The sequence below is a fragment of the Podospora pseudocomata genome, chromosome 5 (assembly GCF_035222375.1).
Source record: "Podospora pseudocomata strain CBS 415.72m chromosome 5, whole genome shotgun sequence".
Classification (NCBI taxonomy): Eukaryota; Fungi; Ascomycota; class Sordariomycetes; order Sordariales; family Podosporaceae; genus Podospora; species Podospora pseudocomata.
Window position 1 is genome coordinate 2,031,106 of NC_085889.1, and position 19,814 is coordinate 2,050,919.

At 51.3% G+C, this 19,814-nt stretch overlaps 10 protein-coding genes across 10 annotated transcripts; 5 read left to right on the plus strand and 5 right to left on the minus strand.

Moving 5' to 3' along the window:
- Positions 1-426: 426 nt before the first annotated feature.
- QC762_505240 (uncharacterized protein) lies at positions 427-1,440 on the minus strand (the record flags this gene model as incomplete). The annotated part of the gene is made up of 2 exons (XM_062890951.1): positions 1,017-1,440; positions 427-941 (listed from the first exon to the last, which is right to left on the minus strand). The coding sequence occupies exons 1-2, from the start codon at positions 1,234-1,236 to the stop codon at positions 427-429; spliced, it is 735 nt and encodes a 244-aa protein (XP_062742095.1). The 5' UTR covers positions 1,237-1,440.
- On the plus strand, positions 1,441-4,049 carry QC762_505250 (uncharacterized protein). Its single transcript, XM_062890952.1, has 2 exons — positions 1,441-2,048; positions 2,111-4,049. The coding sequence occupies exons 1-2, from the start codon at positions 1,857-1,859 to the stop codon at positions 3,842-3,844; spliced, it is 1,926 nt and encodes a 641-aa protein (XP_062742096.1). The 5' UTR covers positions 1,441-1,856; the 3' UTR covers positions 3,845-4,049.
- An 83-nt stretch (positions 4,050-4,132) lies between these two features.
- QC762_505260 (uncharacterized protein) lies at positions 4,133-6,385 on the minus strand (the record flags this gene model as incomplete). The annotated part of the gene is made up of 2 exons (XM_062890953.1): positions 4,133-4,869; positions 4,933-6,385. 2 exons carry the CDS (start codon positions 6,383-6,385, stop codon positions 4,133-4,135), a joined length of 2,190 nt encoding a protein of 729 aa, XP_062742097.1.
- A 655-nt stretch (positions 6,386-7,040) lies between these two features.
- On the minus strand, positions 7,041-8,228 carry FPR2_2 (Peptidyl-prolyl cis-trans isomerase fpr2). Its single transcript, XM_062890954.1, has 6 exons — positions 8,150-8,228; positions 8,016-8,076; positions 7,755-7,956; positions 7,602-7,659; positions 7,420-7,535; positions 7,041-7,334 (listed from the first exon to the last, which is right to left on the minus strand). The coding sequence occupies exons 3-6, from the start codon at positions 7,936-7,938 to the stop codon at positions 7,135-7,137; spliced, it is 558 nt and encodes a 185-aa protein (XP_062742098.1). The 5' UTR covers positions 7,939-7,956; positions 8,016-8,076; positions 8,150-8,228; the 3' UTR covers positions 7,041-7,134.
- Positions 8,229-8,548, plus strand: QC762_0080370 (uncharacterized protein; the record flags this gene model as incomplete). Its single annotated transcript, XM_062883898.1, has 2 exons — positions 8,229-8,472; positions 8,541-8,548. The coding sequence occupies exons 1-2, from the start codon at positions 8,271-8,273 to the stop codon at positions 8,546-8,548; spliced, it is 210 nt and encodes a 69-aa protein (XP_062742099.1). The 5' UTR covers positions 8,229-8,270.
- A 1,050-nt stretch (positions 8,549-9,598) lies between these two features.
- QC762_505280 (uncharacterized protein) lies at positions 9,599-10,531 on the plus strand (the record flags this gene model as incomplete). Its single annotated transcript, XM_062890955.1, has 2 exons — positions 9,599-10,004; positions 10,064-10,531. 2 exons carry the CDS (start codon positions 9,599-9,601, stop codon positions 10,228-10,230), a joined length of 573 nt encoding a protein of 190 aa, XP_062742100.1. The 3' UTR covers positions 10,231-10,531.
- Positions 10,532-11,390: 859 nt separating this feature from the next.
- Positions 11,391-11,981, minus strand: QC762_505290 (uncharacterized protein; the record flags this gene model as incomplete). The annotated part of the gene is made up of 3 exons (XM_062890956.1): positions 11,391-11,641; positions 11,712-11,767; positions 11,840-11,981. 3 exons carry the CDS (start codon positions 11,979-11,981, stop codon positions 11,474-11,476), a joined length of 366 nt encoding a protein of 121 aa, XP_062742101.1. The 3' UTR covers positions 11,391-11,473.
- Positions 11,982-12,537: 556 nt separating this feature from the next.
- RTC5 (Restriction of telomere capping protein 5) lies at positions 12,538-14,532 on the plus strand (the record flags this gene model as incomplete). The annotated part of the gene is made up of 2 exons (XM_062890957.1): positions 12,538-12,699; positions 12,763-14,532. The coding sequence occupies 2 exons, from the start codon at positions 12,538-12,540 to the stop codon at positions 14,530-14,532; spliced, it is 1,932 nt and encodes a 643-aa protein (XP_062742102.1).
- Positions 14,533-14,817: 285 nt separating this feature from the next.
- RCF1 (Respiratory supercomplex factor 1, mitochondrial) lies at positions 14,818-16,106 on the minus strand (the record flags this gene model as incomplete). The annotated part of the gene is made up of 2 exons (XM_062890958.1): positions 15,495-16,106; positions 14,818-15,418 (listed from the first exon to the last, which is right to left on the minus strand). Exons 1-2 carry the CDS (start codon positions 15,548-15,550, stop codon positions 14,818-14,820), a joined length of 657 nt encoding a protein of 218 aa, XP_062742103.1. The 5' UTR covers positions 15,551-16,106.
- Positions 15,506-17,834, plus strand: ILV1 (threonine deaminase). Its single transcript, XM_062890959.1, has 2 exons — positions 15,506-16,185; positions 16,227-17,834. Exons 1-2 carry the CDS (start codon positions 15,898-15,900, stop codon positions 17,784-17,786), a joined length of 1,848 nt encoding a protein of 615 aa, XP_062742104.1. The 5' UTR covers positions 15,506-15,897; the 3' UTR covers positions 17,787-17,834.
- The last annotated feature ends 1,980 nt before the right edge of the window (positions 17,835-19,814 follow it).

Here is a 19,814-nt window from a genome sequence, read left to right on the forward strand (position 1 = left end):
TCGAGTAGCATCGAGGAATGGGAGAAGCAGCTCCTTGCCACATGGACGGTTGGGCTACCACCTAGCTCAGGTGGGGTTAGATAGGTAGGTAGCTACTTGGAGCTCTGCCCCGCACTGACGTCCGTGGTCAGTTGCACTTCATGTCACCAGCGAATTCAAGAGCAAAGTGCATAGTAAAGAAAAATCAGGTCTGAGCATGTCTTTTGAATAAAATAACTAGAATGTATCGTCCACCAGAAAACCCTGTCCCAGATCCAGTTAACTCTTGACTGCCTCAAACCACAAACACCATCCGACCAAGAGGTATCAACAAACATCCACAACCTACTCAAACACAGTGTATACACAAATCCACTCCGTGACGCCATGCTTCCCAGCCACTTGAACAAATCTTGAACTAAAGCCCACCATTTCTCACTCGGCCCATCAGTACACGCCAACACCCTGGGTCCGCCCGCTCCCGTTGGCTGCTCCCCAGTCCCGTCTCCCAGCGCAAGCCAAACATCGCCTGTGCTCCCCAAGATTGCTGACCGAGCAGCTGAAGCATACCGTCTTCCCACACGCTCCGCACGTGTTTTCTCCCATTTCGCCGCCTCCATCTATCTCCATCATGATGCCATCCTGATCACCACAGGCATCCGACTCCAGCAGCCCCACGCCACAGTCGTCACATGTTGTTGAAGCCACCGCTGTGGATGAGTTGGGCATCGCATCTGGGGATGGCGAAGAGGTCAAAGACGCCTGAGACGACGACGGGCTAGCCACAGTTCGTGTGGGGAGCTTCCAGAAGCTGTGGAGGGAGCGTTGGTGTTGCTCGGGGTGCACCTCTGAGGGAACTAAGGTTGGAGTCGGTTCAGTGACTTGAACTTGGGGCGGCGACGGCGCTTGTTGCTGAGTATGTTGCTGCTGTTGTGCAGAGAATAGCAAATTTAGGGTACGTTCTGCGAGATGGAAAAAAGAGAGGTAAGTCACTGTGCCCAAACTCATCATGGTAAAACGAATCGGGGGGCTCCTACGGTGAATGATTGCCTCAGGTGGCCTATTATCGCGGAAGCGCTTCCTGGTGCGGCCAGGCATGTGTGAGGAGGTGGGGAGACGGGGCGAAAAGAAGCCGCGCCTAGCCGTATCCATCGCACTGATGGCATCGAAGTTGAAGCTGCTCGCCCGAGGTGGTGATGCAAGGGCTGAGCTAAAGGAGCTCAGGTGCGAGTCGGACCGTTTGCGCTTGATGACCATTTTCACAGATCAATGCATTGACAACTTGGGAGTAACAATGTTGGAAATATCCGTACTCTCATCAAAAGAAACCACACGGACGCTGTCGAGGTTGCTCGAGTGACAAGCAAAGAAAGACGGAAACAGCCATCGAGTTCAAGGGGGTCCAGACGCGACTGTGCCACGACCACACGCGTAAATCTTTGAGTGCATGGTCCGTGCTTTTTCGCGTTCGGCTCCTTGATGCAGGTTGGTACATACAAGTAGTGTAGCAGCAAAGCTCTCGAGACCTTCCATCCTTGGTCTCTCACTTTACAGGGAACTTTTCGAGCTTCAGTCTATAAGATTGGTTGGACCTTTGTCGAAGAATAGAAGTTATATCAGTATTCGTTGCCAAGCTCGTCCAGGCCTCTCCAGCTCTTTGTGGTCGATGAGCTCTTGGCGTCCCGTGATCTGGCGCTGCTGACGTGAGGCCCAATCGAACGTGTCTCTTCCTCATATCCCCGCACTACGCGTCACCTTTCAACATCCTTTTCACAGCACACCTAACATTCTTCGAAGATTGGTACAAATTTTAGTCGATGAACTGAGATGTCTTTGCTAGGTCTTAATATTCTACGCCACCTGATTGACATTTCCAGATGACCTCGGGCGAGTCAGCACAGCAAGCAAAGGAGCCACGCTCTCCAGAGCTTGGACCATTCAAGGACCAAATAGCACGACCTCAAGATCCAGATAGTGAAAATACCAATGCCGATCTTGCCTCGCTAAAGTACTCACTTCTTGGTCCGTCCTTGACAAAGGCCGGCCAGGACAAGGTTGATCAGTCCAAGGTAAACCCATCGCTTCCAAGTCTCCTGATATTGCAGTGCCGAGTTCTGACTACCGGTCTCAGGTCGCCGAAGTTATCTATAATTCTTCCAAAGGTTCCAAGTTCTTCAACCGTGAGGAGGAAAGAGACAAAGCCCTGACGGTTAAGATTGATCAAATCCTCGCCAAAAAGCGACAGTTGGAGAAGCTAGACCTCTCTCGGGAGCTCAGGGCTGCAGATGCGCTGCTTGCACAACTCGAGGCCTCACGTGATCTTACTCAACACATTGTTCATATCGATTGCGATGCCTTCTACGCCGCTGTTGAACAACTGGACCGTCCCGAGCTCGCAGACCTCCCCTTTGCCGTGGGTGGGGGCGTTCTGACAACCTGTAACTATGTAGCTCGGAGATTTGGATGCCGAAGCGGCATGGCCGGCTTTGTGGCAAAAAATCTCTGCCCCCAGCTCATTTTGCTTCCACTCAATTTCGACAAGTATAACGCAAAGGCTGCCGAGGTGCGAGAGATCTTAGCAGACTACGACCCCCGGTTCGAAAGTGCCAGTATTGACGAGGCCTATCTCAACATCACCCAGTACAGCATCGACCACGGCATGGAAGCTGCCGATGTGGTGTCCCAAATGAGAAGGGAGATACATGAAAAGACACACATCACCGTGTCCGCAGGGATTGCAGCCAATGCACGTCTGGCGAAAATCTGCTCCAACATGAATAAGCCTAACGGACAATACGTTCTTCCTCGTGACCGGGTCGTCATCATGGAGTTCATGCGGGACCTCTCGTGCCGGCAAGTCAACGGTATCGGACGAGTTCTAGAGCGGGAGCTTGGTGCCGTTGGCATAAGCACCTGCGGCGACGTTTATACGCAACGACAGTTCATCGAGAAACTTTTCGGTGAGAAGACCTACAACTTCCTTTTGCGGTGCTATCTTGGCCTTGGACGCACGAGCATACAGCCTGCCGAAGAGTATGAGCGCAAGAGTGTTGGAACAGAGCGCACGTTCCGTGACATGGATAATCCGACCCAGTTACGTGAGCAGCTCAGACGAATAGCAGAAGAGTTGGAAAAGGATATGCGGCGGGCTGAATGCAAAGGTCGGACTCTCTGCATCAAGGTCAAGCTACATACGTATGAGGTGCTCACACGTCAAATAGCGCCGCCAAAGGCGGTCTATCTCGCCGATGACTTGTACGACTACGCACTGCCAATGCTGGTGAAGCTTGAACAAGAGGTCCCTAATATGAAGTTACGCCTCCTGGGCCTCCGATGTACCCATCTACTCAGCACAAAAAAGCCAGATACAATGGCCTTTTTTGGGTTCAGACCGAGAAGGGTGGGCTCTGTAGAGACTGGGGAATCTACCAGCCGCATGAATCCAAAGAAAGCCGCTGGCACTGGAGAAGAGTGGGAGGAGTGGCCCTCTGAAGCACGCAACGATGTCCTCCTGGCTGAGCGCGCAGGGAGCAGCTCAGGGACCGACAGTCCATTCTGGAGACATGGCAAAGAAGTTCTCCCCAACCCGAAGAAGGAAAAACAGCCTGCTGAGGTGATGCAGGAGGAGCTTTGGGACTGCCCAATATGCAACCGACCACAAACGCCTGATGAAAGACAGTTCAATGAGCACATTGATCTATGTCTCTCGAGGCAAACTATTCGAGACGCCATTCAACAGGTCGCTGCTTCAACCCCTCCACCCGGCAAGCCCAGTATTCCTGAAGCAAAGAAGAGCAAAGATAAGAAGAGAGGAAGGCAATCAACAGCAGCCGATCCTCGACAGAAGAAGCTTCGGTTTACATGAGAGCAAGCTGTGGTGCGATGGGCAGTTAGCTTTCTACCAAGTGATGATTGGTGGAAAGGGAAGCACAATCTCAGGATAAGTAGATACCTGCATTTATAGGAGCACTGGAAGGCTCACACATCCATGTAACTGAAAAAAACATGTGACTATGTCTTGGTTCAAAATAACAGACAGAGCGCCGCCGAAATGCTGACGATTACGATGCATCGTATTTGCCCGAATGACGAGATCTACATGTTAAAAGCAATGTACGGTTCCGGCCTCACTGTCTCGCCAGAGACGAGCTGACTAGGCTTCACTGCTTACTCGACGGTTGCCCCCCATGCTCATCCTAATCTGATGATCCTCCTCCTCTTCCTGCTCAAGCTCCTCACCGGGAAGTCGAACAGCCCTATCTAGGGCGACCGGTAACCCCCTGTGCCTGCCACGAAGCATGACAACACAAAGTAAGAGTTTTGACACGGGATGCCAACCCCCACAAAAACTGTATGAGTCGTGTGGTACTCCAACGCTGATGCCAACGCAGCCATACGCCGACACCACCTCGAATATGACGTTGAAAACACTGAAGTTGATGGGATCTGCCATGAAGTTGCTCGTATTGATGGTAACGATGACCAAAATCGCCAGACTTAACCACCAGAGGTCGTGGGCCAATTGTCCGTGTATCTGCTGGCTGATGAAGCTGATGCGCGACTCGGGCCTCCGGAGAGAAGGTGGCCGAGCCCCAACACCATGCCATGTTACCGTCCAACTAAACGCTCGGTGAAGTGCTGACAGGCCGCCTTGAGGGGAAACCCTACTGGGTGGCGGTCCGTGATGAGTGAGGGGAGATTGTTCTGGATCTGAATCAGGCGCATCGTCTTCAACATAGATACCAAGAGACCGCTCTTCATAGACGTTTGAATGTCGCATTGTGACCACCACCGGGTACGCTGATATATACATCATGATCACATACAAGACTTGCAGTCCGGTGTATACTGATGGGATGGGAACAACATAAAACCCACCCGAACGTACGGCTACACCCAGTGGTCAACAGATCAGCAACCATGTGCTATAAAAGAGGACTCGGTTCAGCTTACCAATAGCTTGAAACAACCCATCAAGCACGCGAGATCCAGGAGGTATGCTTTCGATAGGTGGGTTGCCAATGTTGAGAACCTCGAAAGCGACCCAGTCAATGCTGTTCAGCAAAACGAGCATAAACAATAGCCACCAAGTGGCGCGAGCGGGAAAGAGGTTGGTATAGATGCGGCGCGGGTACTGAAGAATAAATTTCAAGGTGTCCTTAAGGGGGTTGTACTCCTCCTCTCGTGTCACCAGAGATAACAACCTCAAGAGAGACCAAACAATGAGCCTCAAAAAGACAGGATAGGCCGTATTGCCGGCGAGAATCATCAGCCCCATGGTGACAAGAACAAAGTATGAGTTCTGAAAGGGAATCATATTGGCATCCAAGAGCGACATTCCTGAATTGTTGAATGCCGAGGCGCCGTTGAATATCCCCAGCCACCAGGGGTTTATGCCATTTCTCAGCGGCGGCTCGGCTTGGTTGTTGTTGATCCAGGCTCCGAGCGCGATGCAGCCAAGAGACTGCCAGAGGACAAAGTAGACAGGCACAAGCAAGGCAAGGACTTTGAGCGCTCGATACTCGCAACCGCCTAGCTGTTCCCGTTCTTCGTTGGTCAGGTCGAAGAACTGAGCGTTTCTATTGCTGGAACGATGAGTGAGGAAGCTTCGCATGCCAGAATGACACTTTGTGCCCTCTTCTGGCCTGCCATGAGCGAGTACGCTTCGGTATACTGGCTGGTTATCGAGGGGGACATGTTGGGCCGCTGTTGACGTGGCCTTGATCCCATCGTGGACTTGCATGTCCGGGAGATTAGTGTCTACAAAAGCGATATGAGTGGGATTTGTGTTTTCGGAGGCTTCGCCATTGATACAAGCTCGATCAAAGTTGGTGGTGGCATCAGCCTCGAGCCGGTTCGTTTGGGGAAGCGAAACGTGCTGGTTATCTATGGAACTCAGTCTGTAAGCTGCGGGTTGGTGCTGGGCTGTGTGCGATGATAGCGATCGCCGAGATGAACGAAAATTCGGTAATCTGCCGAGACTGAGAGCGCTTCCTCCATGAGAAGTTCGTCGCCGGCGCTCTGATTGAATCACATCCCGAAAGCGTTGCTCGAAGGCGTGTTTCCTCGTCATGACCGTCCATATAGACACCCAGATGGAGCTGCCAAATATGATGAGGAGAAAAAGTAGCGACTGCTGCCACGTTGTCAGTTGACTTAGGTTGACTGTGTTCAAGCCAGCTTCCGTCATGGCGGATACAACCAGGAACAAGCTGTCAGTATAGCTGATGCTCCAAGCTGGACTGGACGACCCCCAAAAGACAAGTGACGAGACCAGACAAACGCTGATGAAGTAGGCATAATGGATGGTTATGAAGTTCAACGGCGGGAGCCAAGAACGACAACGAGAGATAAGTACCACGGCCCGAGGGTGGTTTTGCGCAAGTTCACGCCGTCGACGCGACATGGTATGGTGGACGCTCTGATGGGAGCTAACAGCAGCAAAGCTGACGTAGTCGAGGGACAGGTCCGAACCGCATCAGGCTATGCGTCTAGATGTCGTGGGGCTTCGCGGGGACCTGCTTGTTTATAACTGGCAGTGGTCCATAGGTGAAGGGTCTCAGTCTTGTATACCGGGTATCGAAGAGGTATGAAGTTGGAACAGGCCTCACAGACGTTTGCTTACCCACATCATTCCATGTAGAGGGAACGTTATGGACTAACTTTGACGGGAAGGCGCAGCTGGGGTCAACGGTGCCGAGGCGGCTTGATCGATGAACTCAAAACGTTTAAATCAATTCATCTGATCTTACACGGCTGTCTTGTCAGCATTCTAACCTGCAGATTGCGGGCAGAGCTTTGCACCTATCCGATTGGTAAAGGAGGTACACGCCTTCGTGTCATTTTCGGCTGGCTTGGAAGAGCTTTCAAGCTGATTGCAATTATGGACCGTCAAGGTTACCACACCCAGGCCGAGTTATACTGGGAACAAAGCAATCCTGCCCTGTTTCACTCCACATGAAACGACAGGCCACAAGCCAGCAGTTAGTTCACGACGCCATCAATGAAAACATCGACATTGCCACTGACAAACAAGCCAAGATGAAACAACTGTGGAGACTCGATGAACATGGACCGGAACTTTGCATGGCTCTCTTTTTTTTTGTGTATCTCTCAGTGTGTATATATACAGACCCTTGTACAAGATACCGTTTTCTAGAGCTCGTTGTGCTCCTGAGTATCGTCGGTGTCGGCAATGATGGTCTCAACAACCTCAGCCGCCTGCTTGGCGACGCTGGCCACCTTTTCAACAACCTTCGCGCTTGCCGTGGCCTCGGGAGCATCGGTGGCCAATTTGGTAACAATCGATTCGGGTTTTGGCACACCCTCAATGCCAACCAATTCCGTTTCGAAGACTGCAGTGATGAAATGGATTGTTAGTAGTTGCACATCACAGCAAAAGAAACCACAGGAGACACCCCGGGTGGGCTGATGACGCACCAAGAGTAGATCCAGCGGGAATAGGTCCAACATTGCGGTCACCATAGCCGTAGCTTGGGCCAATGGTCAATGTCCGCTTCTCGCCGATGCACATATCGACGAGACCCTCGTCCCAACTAGGTGATTGATGTTAGCCTTCGCTCCTCGTTTGCAGTTGAAGTTGGACCTTTGGGCGTAGATACCCCTTGATAACCATGCCAGCTCCAAGCTTGAATGAGAATGGCGATTGACGGTCGTAGCCTGGAAAGTACGCTGTTGTCAGCTTCGATCGACCATCGCTTCGTCCCAAAGCCCCCGTGCAGGTGCCAGAGTCGGAGGGCAAGCACGAGACTAACTCGAATCGAACTTCTCGCCATTGGACTTGAGTGTGCCCTTGTAATGGACATTGATCTTGTCGCCCTTCTTGGTTACGCGATCGCACTCAACGGGGAGCGTGACATCAATCTTGAGGTCATCGGAGGCGAGGACGCCGACAGCTGCCGAGGCGAGCAGGGAAAGCGAGAGCAGAAGGCCTTGCATTGTGAGGTCTGGAGTGAGCTGCGGGTGGTATTAGACAGGCAAATCTCACAGCGGGTTTGGGCGCGGAGGGCACGAACAAAATGGTTTCTTGGTGGTTGTGTTTACGAAATACCCAGAATGTGGTTTGTTGGTTGAATGCTTCTGGCCAGCTGGTCAATAGACAGCTCCAACCCCAATGTGTTTCGTGGCAATGGCCCCTGTAAGCACCCACACTAGCATCGCTGACGGAATTACCCCACAGTGCTTGATTTGTGCCAAGCCAAAACTCCATCTCAAACATTAAAGCATCCACCGTCACCAATGCAGCACAAGAGCAATGCTCAACTCACTTGATGATGGCCTCCCATTTCCGCTCCGAACTCCCCGTCATTTTCGGTGTCGGTCATGTCGCCCTGGTAGGCCGCGAACCACTGGTGTGCTTTGCCACATTGCCTGCGCTACAGATTCGACAGGCACACTGGCCCCGCAAACAAGGGGTAATCATGGATGACAATGAGGCGGAATGCACCAAGAACAAAGCCCTTCTTCTCACTTGTGAGTAACGACAAACTTCCTAGATTCCGGCCATGGTCTCTAAAATCACTTGAAGTCAAAAATGTCAGTCAATTAAATTTGGGGGCGTTCTTGGGTCGAAGTTGTTGCAGCTGTTCAATGAAGGCCCAAGTATCGTGAGGCACTTGGCAACAACCAGGTCGAAGACCACAGGAGAACCACAAAACTCACCGAAAATCGAGGGCCTATTTGCCTTTTGAGGCAGTGACCACCCTCAATATCTCAAGGCACTCGTCGGGGCGTTGTGTAGTCTTTTTCCTGGGCTTCATCATCATGAGTCACTCATCCAGCCACCAGAATATCTATGCTGGGTTCAAACTCGACAGTTTCATCAGGTTCAAGGCAACAGCAACTACTGCGCCGTGCCAGCCCCCAGAAAATCCAGGCAACAAATGACTCGCAAAGTCAAATGGCCCCGAGCTCAGGGTCTTCCCTGAGGCATACGCAGACAAAGCATCAATACGCGTCGTCGTTAACGTCAATGTAGTAGGTTGCAATGTGAGGCATTCGCAGTCGCTAAGCCAAGCTGTCTGCCCGTTGGCCCCCAGAGAGGGCCGCGCAACTTCGCTGCTTCAGCTGACCGAGCCCTAAACTGAAGTCCTGGGGGCATCTCAACTGGTGAGACCTAGGACTCTCTGCCCGCCAGGCTTTACGCCCTGTCGGCATCGCAAACACGACTCGCAGTGGTCGTTGTTGCGATGCCAGTAACCCAAGATGTACCCGTTGCAAAGTACCCCTCCAAACCCGAGAATTCCATATGCAGCTGACCTGCAGGTCCGGCTGTCACGACACCCTGCTGTGGCCGCCATTAGAGGAGCTTTCACCCCCACCATCAAGGTCTCTTTGTTGACATGGATGGCCGCCCCCTGGATGTTTTGACTCACGCATTCGAACAGACCGATCCACTCCCAATAGGTTCCTAACAATATAAGCGAAGGATACAAGGCACCGAGCTCTTCCCCAGGTTATGAGACTTGGCCTTGCAGTCTGCCTGGGGTTTAGCATGTCCTCACCGAAGCACTGAGCACCGCCCCTGGTATGATGCCTTGTCCCTAATCGCCTCCACGACTGGGGCCGCAAACCTATTCTAGCTTGGGCCGTCAGGATAATGGTTTGTGGTTTGCTTCCATCGTTATCTCAAACTCGTTTTTTTTGTATATATATCCTCAGTCCCAAACCATGTTGCCCAGTGCTATTCCTCACCCGACAAGCCCTCGAAAATCCATCACTCTGTAACCTACGGCCCAATTCCACAATATTCTTTACAAGAAGCCTCTTCCACCTACTTTTCAGAGTAACGTTTGCCATGCCTTCCTATAACGGTTCCAAACATAGTACCATTGTTCACCAAAACCCAAGCCGCTCATCATCAACCTATTACTCGAACAATTCTTCTGGCAGCCGGCCATCCAGCCACTCTACTCACTCACACACCACGACCTATACGATGGACTACTCTACCTCATCTGGACCCTATGGGCACGACCAGGCCCAATACCGATCTCCTTACGCAAGTAAGTTGTCACCGCACAATCCCCGAGCCAATCTAGCTGGTACTAACCTCATAATGCAGAGGATTACAATGTCGACGTGTCAAGACATGGCAGCACTGTTGTCATCAATCACCATCGTCCCAATCCAAGCACTGACGAGCCAAGAGCCTCAGAATCTCGAGGTGCCTTTACTGTCTATGGCAACAAGCACAAGGATGATAGGCGCAAGGATAACAGTCGAAACTAAGGCTTGTTTGGGCGTCCGATGTAGCAGTGAGAAAGTATCTACTTGCATGGTCTCGGCGTTTCTGGTGGTTTTTTGGGCATTTTCAGGGAAATTGTAGGATATATGGGATGGACTTCTGGACACACAACACTGTACCGTACTAGACATCATCAGCTGGGCGTTCATGATTGAGGAATGGGCGGCTATGGCGATTAGGGTAGGGGCAGCTTTGACAACACTTTTCTCTTTCATACATTCGGGTTCAATTAGTAGAAAATAATAGACAAGAGCAGCATGGCTGCTTAGAACTGCAAATCTGGTGTTGCAATGTCCCGTCTTCCTTCACTCTGCGGCTTCCAGAGGACTAGCTCACCTCTTCCGTGGTAAGAGCAATGAAATAAGGCCTTGGAACCATCGATTGCTCTGTAGAGTGTGAGATACGAACGAAAATCATGAGTCATGAGAAGCAACAAGAAGCAAGAAGAACTAGAAGGTCGACGGAGAAGATAGAAAGAGGCCTACTATCCAATCAATAACCAATCAATTCTTGCTTTGCCACGTGCTTTTGCACAATTTCCAAACTACCTGCACGACATACATCACAGACATGATGCGTGTGGCGTCTGGTGTGTGGAACCAAATCTCAGCCTTCACCGGCTTGTGGGTGGACTTATTGGGCAATTGGAAAACCAGACGGTCTTGGAAACGGAAATGAAAATGGAATTCCTCTAGGGTTGCTGTATGTCGTTCCACCTAACCAATGGAACTTCCAATCAGAAGAGCCAGCCACTTACACATGTCATCTATGCCAAGACCATTGTCGCAGCCCAAGCACCCGCAAGGGTTCGCAAGGGGGGGCTACTGCGCACACAATGTGTACCGAGTTGGTACTATCAGAGAAACTTATTGGGATAGGGAGAGGATGGTTTGTCATGTGCGCGCCTGCAGTGACAGTTAAGTCTCTAATTTCCTGATGATTGTTAGCTTGCCCCTGTGCGGCTCCCACGCTGACAAGCATTGAAGGTCAGCATCAGCCTTGTTCAAATCACAGACACCTGCATGGTCGCCACTGCGGAAGTATCAACAAAACGACCAGAAAAAAATTATAACATAAAAGCGGAAACCCAGTCAGTTCGATACCATACAAATTTCCTGTACTTCCAGCGTATGCTTTCGTCACCATTTGTGACTGCCGATGATACCATCTTGGGGTCAACCCTAGTTTCACATGGGAACAAGATACCCTACCAGACCACTACTCTCCCTACGCACCGCCCTCCCTCTTAGCATATTCGTCCTCGATAGCCTCGGCGTACTTGTCCTCGGGCGAACGGGGGTCCTCGTGGATGATGTGTTTCTCCAACACTGTCTCGGGCGCAGGGCGATGGGCGATCTTTTCATTGAGGGAGTCGGCACGCATGTGTTTCTCGAGCTGTTAGAAGATAATGCAGGTTAAAAGATGTGTTTGTGCAGCACCATGGTGCTCTCAAACAGGAACGGACCTCTTTCTGTTGGGCTTGGATAGCCGGCGCTGCGGTTGAGGCGGGAAGGATGTTTTCTAGGACACGCGTGAGTCAGGCCATGACAGCCACAAGAGATTCCTCAGAACCAGGGTGTGAGTCTGAATTACTATTAATGAGCTCCTGGCGATCTGGGCGATGCGCCAGGTGGTGCTCGAGCGAGTTCTTCCTGGCTGGGTTGGGTCGACTGGGCGAAATGGGAGTCTCGTCGACAGGGGCTTGGCTTACGACATTCGCATCTTGGTCGGTCATTTTGATGAGGTTTCGTTTTGATGTTTTGTCCAATTTGATCGAGGAGTAATTGTGTTGGGCAGTGATGAAGCAAGAGCAAAACCAATGCGGGGAACCACAGCTGCTTTTGTATCACTCTCTTTAATAAGAGCATCCCATTCCTCGTCCCCTGTGTTGTCGAGGCGGGGAACAACAGGTGATTGGATCACCCCACAACACGGAAGGGGCAGCGGGGACAAACAAGTAGCTGCTATCCTTGACCAGGTAACAATGACGCATGATCAACACCCCGCAACAGGGTCCCCTTGTCCCGTCCCCCATGGCTGTTATAATTTGGGACGGGAAATCACACTGCACTACCATGACTGTGACGACAACCGCGATTAACCATATTTCCATAGCGTTTGCAGTTTAGCTGATATTTGGGATGGGAGGCACTCGGATGCCCTGAGGAGCCTAGCTTACCTAGACGCATTCTTGCACTGCCCGTACTTTCCTCAACGCGGTACCTATCATAGATGCAACAGAAGGATGGAAAGATGCCGCCAGCACAGCCAAGCAGTGCGAACCGAAGCTTATGTGGGGCACACGAGGCGACTGCTTTAGCCCCAACTTCTTCCCGTGTACTCCAACCTACACTTCCTCATCGATACACCCCGTACATATAGTTACCATGGGCCAAACTCAATCAGACCAAAGACGGCCTCCTCCGTCTCGAGAGGAGTTTACTAAGGAATTGGCAAGTACCAAGTCTTTTCTCACTTCCACATGACCCTCTAACCAAGTTGCTTCTTCAACACAGGCCGCCAAGTTTGCCGACAAATGCTTCACCTCTCTTGAGATCTACTCATTCAAAGAGGTCTTCAAGAGTCTCGCAGACCAGGAACAGAATGTCCGCCATCTCAAAGACGATACCATTGCGCGCTTTCTTGAGATACCGGATGTGCTGGGTGTGTCGCCAGTTATATTTCAGATGATATCATATATAGGCGCCTTTCCATTCTTGCGAGATGCTCCAGCAGTGCTGGGCTTGGAGGAAATGGTCATGGTCATCACCATTATGACCGATCGATATCAGAGGGTATTAGCAAAGGGTGCTGACGACAGGAGGAAATTGCTGTTCAAGAGCCTGGCTGTCTATGACCGGAAGCTGTCCGAACATGTCAACAGGGACAAGTCGCCTGTCATCGACGGCTCAGGAGCGCCCGCTAATTCCTCACACGCTTCTGGTTTTGCTGTCGACATTGCAGGAGATGATGAGGATGACCTGGGTTGTGAGGATGAGGACGACCTTGTCCTTGCTGCCTTGGATTCGCTGGATTATGCCAACGTTGGCAAACTTGGAGATGGACCCCCACCCAATCACGCCCTGATTCCGGCGGGCAACTTCAAGAAGATCATCATGTTGCTGCTTCTCGTTGCTCCATTAGGCGCCCAGGAGAGCCTATCTTCACATGCGAATCGTGTTGTTGGGAAGGAGCTTGATGAATTGGGGGTCGTTGCTGACTGTATCGTGGCGGCTTTCCTCGACGTAGAGCATTCACCGGGCATCAGGTTTTCTCGGTTCAATTCGATAATCCCCTCGTCGATGCCATTCGTTTTCTCTGGGTTCACTCCTCTATTTGAACACTTTTTGTTCTCCAAAACTCTCGACTTCCACAAACGCGTGGGCGGCTCCACTGTCGTGCCTGACGTGGTTCAACCTCTCCTGCAGGACAAAGGCTCTCTCCTTAACCTGAGCATCATGTCGCAGCTCTCTTTCTTCATTCCCGGCGAATCTCTCTTTCGCAAGCTCCGATTACTGTACGCAGGGGGGGAAGATGGGTTCAGCATGGGCAGTTTTGAAACAAAAGTCTTCAACTGGAGAGCACCGACCATACTGCTGGTACATGGGATCTGTCTACCGGATGAAACCCATAGGGCAGGTGGTGCGGAGACGGCATTCCTGTCAACACTACCCCCACGGCGATACCCCTCTGGAAATCGCGCCATTGGCGAGAGAGTAACGTTTGGGGTTTACCTGAGTCAACCATGGAGGCACACACATCGCGAGTGCTTTGGGGATTCGGATTCGATACTGTTTCAACTCCAGCCTGTACATGATGTCTTCCGAGGATCCCCGAGCAACAAGGACTATGCTTCTTTCACAAAACCCTCGGCATCTACCCCGATTGGCGGCGTGTCATTTGGCTGCCCACCACCGCAACCTACACAAGCATATCGCCGGTCAAGCACCATATCAATGGGCCCCGTATCGCTTGTCATGGATAGCAGTTTCGAATTTGGATGTTTCACCCACAACTACACCTCGCGAGGTAGTAGTGCTTTCCAGGGAAGCGCGTGCAGGAAATTCGACTTCCAAGACCGCTTCGAGATTTCAGATCTGGAGGTCTGGGGTTGCGGCGGGGACGAGGAAGCCAAGCACCAGGCCGAGCGATGGGCCTGGGAGGCTAGAGAGGCCGAGGCGAGACGGAGAATCAACCTTGGGACGGGTGATATCGAGGCCGACCGTGCCCTCTTAGAGATGGCTGGACTCATAGGGGGGAATCGAAGTGGTGGGAGTATGATATAAAGAAGATGGCAACCATGGCAACGGCTCGCCAGCGCTCCATAGAAGGGAGAGAGTAATGCATAATACAATTCATTTACGCCCACATCAAGCGTTGAAACCTGTGCTGGAATATACACCCTCTCATCAGCTTTGCAAGATGAGACGAATCAAAACGAGAAACCATCCTCATCACTGTCAAGAAAGTACAGCTTCATGGAGAAGGTGCATTTATCTCACATATCTTACATTGACCGACATCGCAGCCTGGATCTCTGTGAGCTGCCGTTACAGCCATCCACTTCACCCTTAGTTCTTCGGGTCTTCTGGCTTGGACTCTAATGCCGGTGTTGTGTCTTCTGGTGCCTTTTTGGATCCGCCAAACCATCCACCGAGTGAGCCAAGCACCCCTCCATCCGCCTGGTTCGCCTCGGTTGAGGTGGCCTCGCCTGTTTCGGGTTTTCCAGCTTTGGACACTCTCAAGGCTGCCCTTGCCTGAGCAGCAACACTTTCGGTGCCTGTGCCACCAGCGCGCTCAGCTGCCCTCTTCCGCCTCTTGTCAAGCCGTTCTTGGAGAGCCTTCTCCTCGGCATCGCGGGCTTCCAGCTCCCTGATCCACTTCTGATGCTTCTCCTCGGCATCCTTTTGCTGCCGCAGCTTCCAAAGCTCCTTCTGCTTGTGGCGGTCGGCCTGGTAGTACATGCCGCCAGCGACCATGGCAACAACGGTAAATGCCTGGGCGGCCACACGGGCACGGAACATCTTCTGCACCTTTGCATGGTCGCCGCGGCGCATGGCACGGTAGGCGTTGGTGAAGGCGGCAACGGTGAGGAGACATCCGATTGGGACGAGCGGCTCCTCCTTCAGGCGGCGAAGGACCTTTTGGAAGCCATTCTCATTGTAAAAGTCACTGTGGCGGGGCGCGTGTAAGTAGTGGTGCTCCTTTAGGAAACAATGGCAAGCAATATGTAGTGGTCGGGACTCACTCGTTGCTGTCAAATGACGAGGGAAGGGGTCGGTTGGAGAGGGGTCCGTTCGACATTGTAAAGATCCGCCTCGCTGATCCAGAGAAGATCGAATGCGGTCTTGGGAAAAGGGGGTCGTGATGATTGGTGGCGTTGGGGGAATCGTTCGAGGTTGGTTTCCAATGCGGGCCCGCCCATGAATGAATGAATTTCCATGACGCCAGCTAAGGTGGGGATCTGAACGGGCACACGCCCGGGCGGCGGGCAACGGGCGGTGTGGATCCCAACCCCGGCCGCCAAGAGACGCCCTGCAGGACCCACCAAAACTTTCTTTCCTTCAAAAGTCGGCCGAGACCGGGGCCTTCCCAACAGAGAGTGTGTGCATCGTCAGTCTTCTTGCGACTTCAACGACTGTCATACTGAGATGGCTTCCACAAATTCGAATGCACCTCGTCATGAGGGGAGTGTGGCAGAGCAGACGGCCGGCCATGTTAACGGTGACTATGTGGTCAATGGCGTGCCACAGCTGCCCACCGCATTCCGCAACGGCAACGGCGGCCTTGGTGCTGGGGGTTTGCCCAGGAACATGTCGCTGAACAGCTTCGCTCTGACAGAGTACAGCGCTAAGCCAACGCCCCCCGCTGAAGACAAGAAAGATGAAGTGAAAAAGGTCGTGCCAGACGAGTATCTGCTACCGAATGGTAACCCAGATGTGAGTCACCCCGAGTCCATTCTTAGTTTTTGATCGAGAAGCTCATTATCCTACGTTTACAGTATCTTCGCCTTATCATCATTTCCTACCCGCGGGTGAGAGAGGTGTGCAAAGAAACTCCTTTGGTGCACGCCGTTGGCCTGAGCAACCGACTGGAGCGCAAGGTCCTGTTGAAGCGCGAGGATGAGCAACCGGTATTCAGTTTCAAACTCAGAGGAGCGTACAACAAGATGGCTCATCTTGACGCTACCGAGTCCTGGAAGGGTGTCGTTTGTTGCAGCGCTGGCAATCATGCTCAGGGCGTTGCTTACTCGGCCCGCAGGTTGAAAATCCCAGCCACTATTGTGATGCCCAAGGGCACACCAAGCATCAAGCATCTCAATGTATCGAGAATGGGCGGACACGTTGTTCTTCACGGCGCCGACTTTGACGAGGCCAAGGAGGAATGTGCTCGGCGGGCAAAGCAGGATGGCCTGATAAACATTCCCCCGTTCGACGACCCTTATGTTATTGCCGGCCAAGGAACTATCGGTATGGAGATTCTCTCACAAACAAACCTGCAGAAGCTTGATGCCATCTTCTGCTGCGTGGGTGGAGGCGGCCTGATCGCCGGCGTTGGTGTGTACGTCAAGCGTATTGCACCGCATGTCAAGATCATTGGCGTGGAAACGTACGACGCGGATGCGATGACTCAGTCTCTCGACAAGGGGGAGCGTGTGCTTCTCAAGGATGTTGGGTTGTTCGCCGATGGCGCCGCGGTCAAGATTACGGGCGAGGAAACGTTCCGTATTTGTCAGGAGGTTGTGGACGAAATGGTTCGGGTAACCACAGACGAGGCCTGTGCCGCTATCAAGGACATGTTTGAGGATACCAGGTCTATCATTGAACCAGCTGGTGCCTTGGCCATTGCCGGTCTGAAGAAGTGGGTGGCCGCCAATCCAACCCCGGATCCTACACGGTCTGTCGTGGCCATCACATCCGGCGCAAACATGAACTTTGACCGCTTGGGCTTTGTTGCAGCCCGTGCTACGTACGGCGAGGGAAGAGAGGCTTTACTTGCAGCCCGCATCCCAGAAAGCCCTGGAGCCTTCGCTGAACTCATCAACGCCGTCATGCCTCACTCTGTCACCGAGTTTAGCTATCGTTACGCCAGCCCAACTGAAGCAAATGTGCTCCTGGGTATCTCATTAACCGCCGTTGGTAGTGAACGCGCACAGCAACTGCAGTCGGTTATCAGCCGCATCAAGCAGTCCGGCACCATGGATATCACCGATCTGTCCAACGACGAGTTAGCAAAGAGTCACATTCGATACATGGTTGGTGGTCGTTCTAGTGTGCCTAACGAGCGTCTGTACACATTCCGATTCCCAGAACGGCCCGGTGCTCTTGAGCGCTTCCTACAGACCTTGCGTGTCAAATACAACATCAGTCTGTTCCAGTACAGAAACCACGGTGGTGATATTGGGCAGGTTTTGACAGGCATCGTTTGCCCGAACGAGGAGATTGGCGAACTAGAAACATTCCTCAAGAAGATCGGCTATCCGTGGGAGGACTGCACAGATGCTCCGGTGTTCAAGACATTCTTACGGTCGGAGTCATAGACCGAAGACTTCTGCAGTTTAGATGGAGAATTATACTGTAAATCAGTTCCCGAGAGCTTTTCGCAGGCCTCTGTATTGTCGATATCGATTAGTTATGTTTTAGTTAATAAATAGTTCAAAACATAATAAGATAAAAGAAACTATAGGTATATAAAATATACTTCAATAGTAACTTTATTTACTATATTAAACTAAAAAACTAAACTTTAAACTAGGAGATTTATAAAGCTTTATATATGGATAGTATCTTTAGTACCTATAAAAATACCAAAAAGTCTATTTATACTTTGTTAAAAACTGATAGAATATTACAAGTTACTTAATTAATATTAATAAATTTCAAATAATAAATAATTAATTTTTTTCTTCTAGAAAAGCTCTTGAGTGTAATGTAAAAAGAGAGAACAGAAGTTCTACCCACTATTAAAATAATCAAGTAACGTATATTATAAGCGAGTCGTACATATAAGCGAGTCGTACAGTCTCCACCACCCTACAACAACTATCCTCAATTGCAACATAACAACACTAGAAATCAACTCTAATTACATCAGAAACAGCCGAATCAGACGATTCTACAGCCTCCTGGCAAGTACGTGCATTATGGCCAGGCTTGCCGCATACAACACAGCATTGAACCTTTGTACGAGCACCCCTACACCACTACCATCCAGCTGCGTTTCTTCCACTGCCTCCCCACCCACGGCCTTCTGGTCTAGTAGATCGTGTGCATCCTGCACAGTAAGTGATCCTCCAAGCCGCACACGTGTTTTTGGCTCTCCTGCGCTTGCTTAGTGCCTCGTTGGCAAGGTGGTACTGCGCGGCCAAGATGATAAAAGGAGGGATGGCCCAACCGAGGGCATTAACTCCCTGGATTACCGTTGCCCATTCGCGGTTACCAGGCTGGGCTAGTTTCGCCTTACTAAGGCCGTCCGAGGTCGTAACTACCATGCCCGCGAAGATAATACCCATCATAAAACCCAGTCTCGTCGAAGTTGTAGATATCGTCATCTACAATACCGTACTTAGCCTTAGTGTTCCGTACGAGCGCAAACCACTCGGCAATGACCTTTGGATCCTCGCACTTAGCCCTCTGGTAGTCGTATCTACGCTTAAAACGCGTACGGAGCTGTGGCTGACGTTTGACGAAGTTATGTGCCCAGAACTTGCCAACAGGGGCGCGTCGCGTACGCGTAGCAGTTGGTTGGCCATATCATCTACACTACGCAATCTTGGTGGAAAAGCTCGCGTACATAGCTCAATAATATATCGGACAATAGCTTCCTCTTCCGATTGAGTCATCTTTTCGAATTGGGTGTTATATCGCGTCGTGCAGGCCGGCCGGCGCGTCGGTTAGAGAGAGTCATAGCTGGTACGTTGTAGAGCTTAGCTGCAGCTCGGAGGCTTAATTTTTCATTGATTCGAAGAGCCTCAAGGGCTAAGAGTATCCTGGCTTCCTTTGAAGTAGGAGGCATATTGGGTTGTGGAAAAAATTGATGTTAGGTGTAAGGAGGACGCGTCGTGGTGGAGACTGTACGACTCGCTTATATGTACGACTCGCTTATAATATACGTTAAATATTAATAATTAAATACTGAAATAGCCTTGAATTGTCACGGCAGGCAGGACCACTGCACCATACCCACTGTGATTGCTATCAAAAGCTACAAGTGAGCCAAGCTTGCAGGCTTGGCTCGCTCCAGTGGTATATATATGGTGACGCCGTCACATGAATAGTAGTATTATAACCTTAAAAAAACTGTTTTAATGGGGTCGCTGAGAGCACTGTAACTACAGGGGTCTCAGGAGAGTGAAGCAATAACCCAAGAACTTGGCGAGTCTCGGACTTGTCACGGCACTGGCCTGACACTGGCAGACTGGAGGATAAGTGGGGCTCAGCGAGCAAGTGTGGTAAAGGCCCTGCAGGCAAACAGCGGTTGTGATATTTTTCCTCTTTTCTTCTTCACCTTAGTATTGTCACGGCCTGGGTGGTAAAGTCTGAGACAAGGCAACAGTTATACCAACCAA